This window comes from Oncorhynchus mykiss, chromosome 21, assembly GCF_013265735.2.
Source record: "Oncorhynchus mykiss isolate Arlee chromosome 21, USDA_OmykA_1.1, whole genome shotgun sequence".
Classification (NCBI taxonomy): domain Eukaryota; kingdom Metazoa; phylum Chordata; class Actinopteri; order Salmoniformes; family Salmonidae; genus Oncorhynchus; species Oncorhynchus mykiss.
The window spans coordinates 59770-62500 of record NC_048585.1 but is presented as its reverse complement, the minus strand read 5'-3'; the positions used below and the strand labels follow the sequence as shown (position 1 = coordinate 62500).

The window sequence follows — 2731 nt, the reverse complement described above, 5'->3', positions numbered from 1 at the left end:
GTTTGCTGGTTAAAAGGCCTCCAAGGCCACACTAATGAATGACCTCTGACCTTTAGGCACCCCCACCGCCAACCTCAGTCAGGTTAGAGCAGGTTGTCACACAGATGCCGACACACACACACACACACACACACACACACACACACACACACACACACACACACACACACACACACGGCTTTGGATGGGGCTCTAAGCTCCAATCTCCTACTCTGACAATCATTTCCTGTGGAATGTTGTCAGCTGATAGTAACCTGCCACTCAGAGGAGAGAGGGAGGGAGGAAGGAAGGGGACAGGGAGGGAGAGAGAAGAGAGAGAGGTAGGGGAGAAAGAGAGGAAGGAAGGAAGGGTACAGGGAGGGAGAGAGAAGAGAGAGAGGGAGGGGAGAAAGAGAGGAAGGAAGGAAGGGGACAGGGAGGGAGAGAGAAGAGAGAGAGGTAGGGGAGAAAGAGAGGAAGGAAGGAAGGGTACAGGGAGGGAGAGAGAAGAGAGAGAGGTAGGGGAGAAAGAGAGGAAGGAAGGAAGGGTACAGAGAGGGAGAGAGAAGAGAGAGAGGTAGGGGAGAAAGAGAGGAAGGAAGGAAGGGTACAGGGAGGGAGAGAGAAGAGAGAGAGGGAGGGGAGACAGAGAGGGAGGGAGGGGGCAGGGAGTGAGAGAGAAGAGAGAGAGGGAAGAAAGAGGGGGAGGGAGGGGAGAAAGAGGGGGAGGGAGGGGAGAAAGAGGGGGAGGGAGAAGAGAGGGATGGAGGGAAGGAAGGGAGAGGGAGAGAGAGAAGAGAGGGAGGGAGGGGGCAGGGAGGGAGGGACGGAGGGAGAGACGGAGAGAGAAGAGAGGGAGGGAGGGAGGGTGAACAGGGAGAGAGGGAGGGAGGGAGAGTAGGGAAGGAACAAGGTCTCCATGTTGCTGTTCATCCCAATCATCTGTATGAACAGGGACAGTTAAGTCATTACTGTCCTCTCAGGGTGTTTCACAAGCCCCTGTACATTCTACTAACCTCTACTGTGTTTCTACATGGTTTTATGTCGTACCAATTGTGAATGGGGCCCTGTGCACCGAGCAGAGCTGAGCTGTGGGGGGTGGGGCCATGATGCCTGTACTGTTTAGACTGTTTGTTTTGGTGTGGGCGTGAATTGTGTACATATGTGTGTGTGTTGAGTTTGTATTTGTAATAGGGAGATGTGCCTACTGGATAACTTATTTGTATTGCTTTTAATATTTTTAAATTAATTTATCTTATTAACACTTTGTTCTAGCTAGCTATTTGTGTAGGTAGCTATCAAGTAAACCCAAAGGTGACTGTTTGTGCTGTGTGTGTGTGTGTGTGTGTGTGTGTGTGTGTGTGTAGAGATGGGTTTGTGGGCACCTGGGGGAGGAGCTGAATAATCCTAAAATTACCCTCACTGGCAGGGCTTGTGGTCTCACATCTGTACCCTGTTAGACTCTGTCCTCCCCCCTCTCCGCAGTTCCCCCTGTCCTCTCCTCTATCCCTCTCTCCTCTCCTCTACCACTCTCACCACTCTCTCCTCTCCTCTATCCCTCTCTCCTCTACCCCTCTCTCCTTTCCTCTATCCCTCTCTCCTCTCCTCTATCCCTCTCTCCTCTCCTCTATCCCTCTCTCATCTCCTCTATCCTCTCCTCTATCCCTCTCTCCTCTCCTCTATCCCTCTCTCCTCTCTTTTCCTGTCCTCTCCCTTCACATCTCTAATATTTCCCCCTCTCTTCTCCTTCCCTCTGCTACTGTTCCCCTCCTCTCTCTATCTCCCTCTGTTCTTTCTGCCTTTCCTCTAGTCTTCTCCCACCTCTCTCCCCCTCCATATGTAACCTCTTTAAGTTACGCCTACAAACAAATCACGGATGATGAAATCAGGTTTACAATCCTCCCAGTCCCCATATTACTGTCACTTCCTATTCTGTCACCCAGCATATAGATTCCAGAGAAAGCAGACTGTAATGGCAGCTATCCTTAAGCTTTCGAAGCCACGATGAGTGTCTAGTTCCCAGTCATGTGACAGGGGCCACCCAGGTCACGTGACGAGGGAAGTGTTGAATGTTTCGTACCTGTTGTTTGAGCTGTTGTACCAGGCTGTCCTTCTCTCTCTTCAGCATGGCCACCTCGTCCTGCGTCTTCTTCTTCTTGGACGAGGACAGCTCCAGCAGGGCGATGTTGGCATCCTTCTCACTGATGGCTGCTAACAGCGCCTCCTGTCTGTCAAAGGACACACATTACAACACACATGTTAGGATTCAGAGAGTTATTAGACAACACATGTAGGATGTATTCAGTCAGGAAATACAAGGTGGAGTTTTAAAGCCAGGATATACAAAGTGGGATGTATGGAATTGATTGATTTGAATATACTGATTTTCTTAAAAAGGTAGAAATAGATTGAAGTTAGCCTGGTGCAATTTGGCATGACAATGACCATAGGAGTAAACAAGACAACACAAAGAGATCTGGGACCAGGCTAAGAGTCAAGTGAGAGGTGACATAAATATCTTCATTGAGTCCTGCCAAGCTAATATGAACACTGGTTCCCTACAGAGAGAACGGTGGTTCCACGGCTCTGTGACGTCCCTCAGCCAGTGTCTACAATCAGCCACATGCTACAGGACATGTATTCTAATCAAAGACGTTTAAACACTGTATTCCCTATTGGGCCGGTTCTGGAAACCTCCGTCCAGTGATCAAACCTTATAAACCTCAGTGGCCGTGTTTCAGTTAGTGTAGCA

The 2731-nt window shown here is 49.7% G+C and overlaps 1 protein-coding gene across 1 annotated transcript in view; it reads right to left on the bottom strand.

The window, feature by feature from the left end:
* Positions 1-2239, bottom strand: part of LOC118942820 (ELKS/Rab6-interacting/CAST family member 1-like) — a 133957-nt gene extending 131718 nt beyond the window's left edge. Inside the window, exon 1 of the mRNA XM_036956542.1 lies at positions 2060-2239. Coding sequence (XP_036812437.1) covers positions 2060-2107 — 48 coding nt within the window. The 5' untranslated portion in view covers positions 2108-2239. The remainder of the gene's footprint in view (positions 1-2059) is intronic.
* Between the last annotated feature and the right edge of the window lie 492 nt (positions 2240-2731).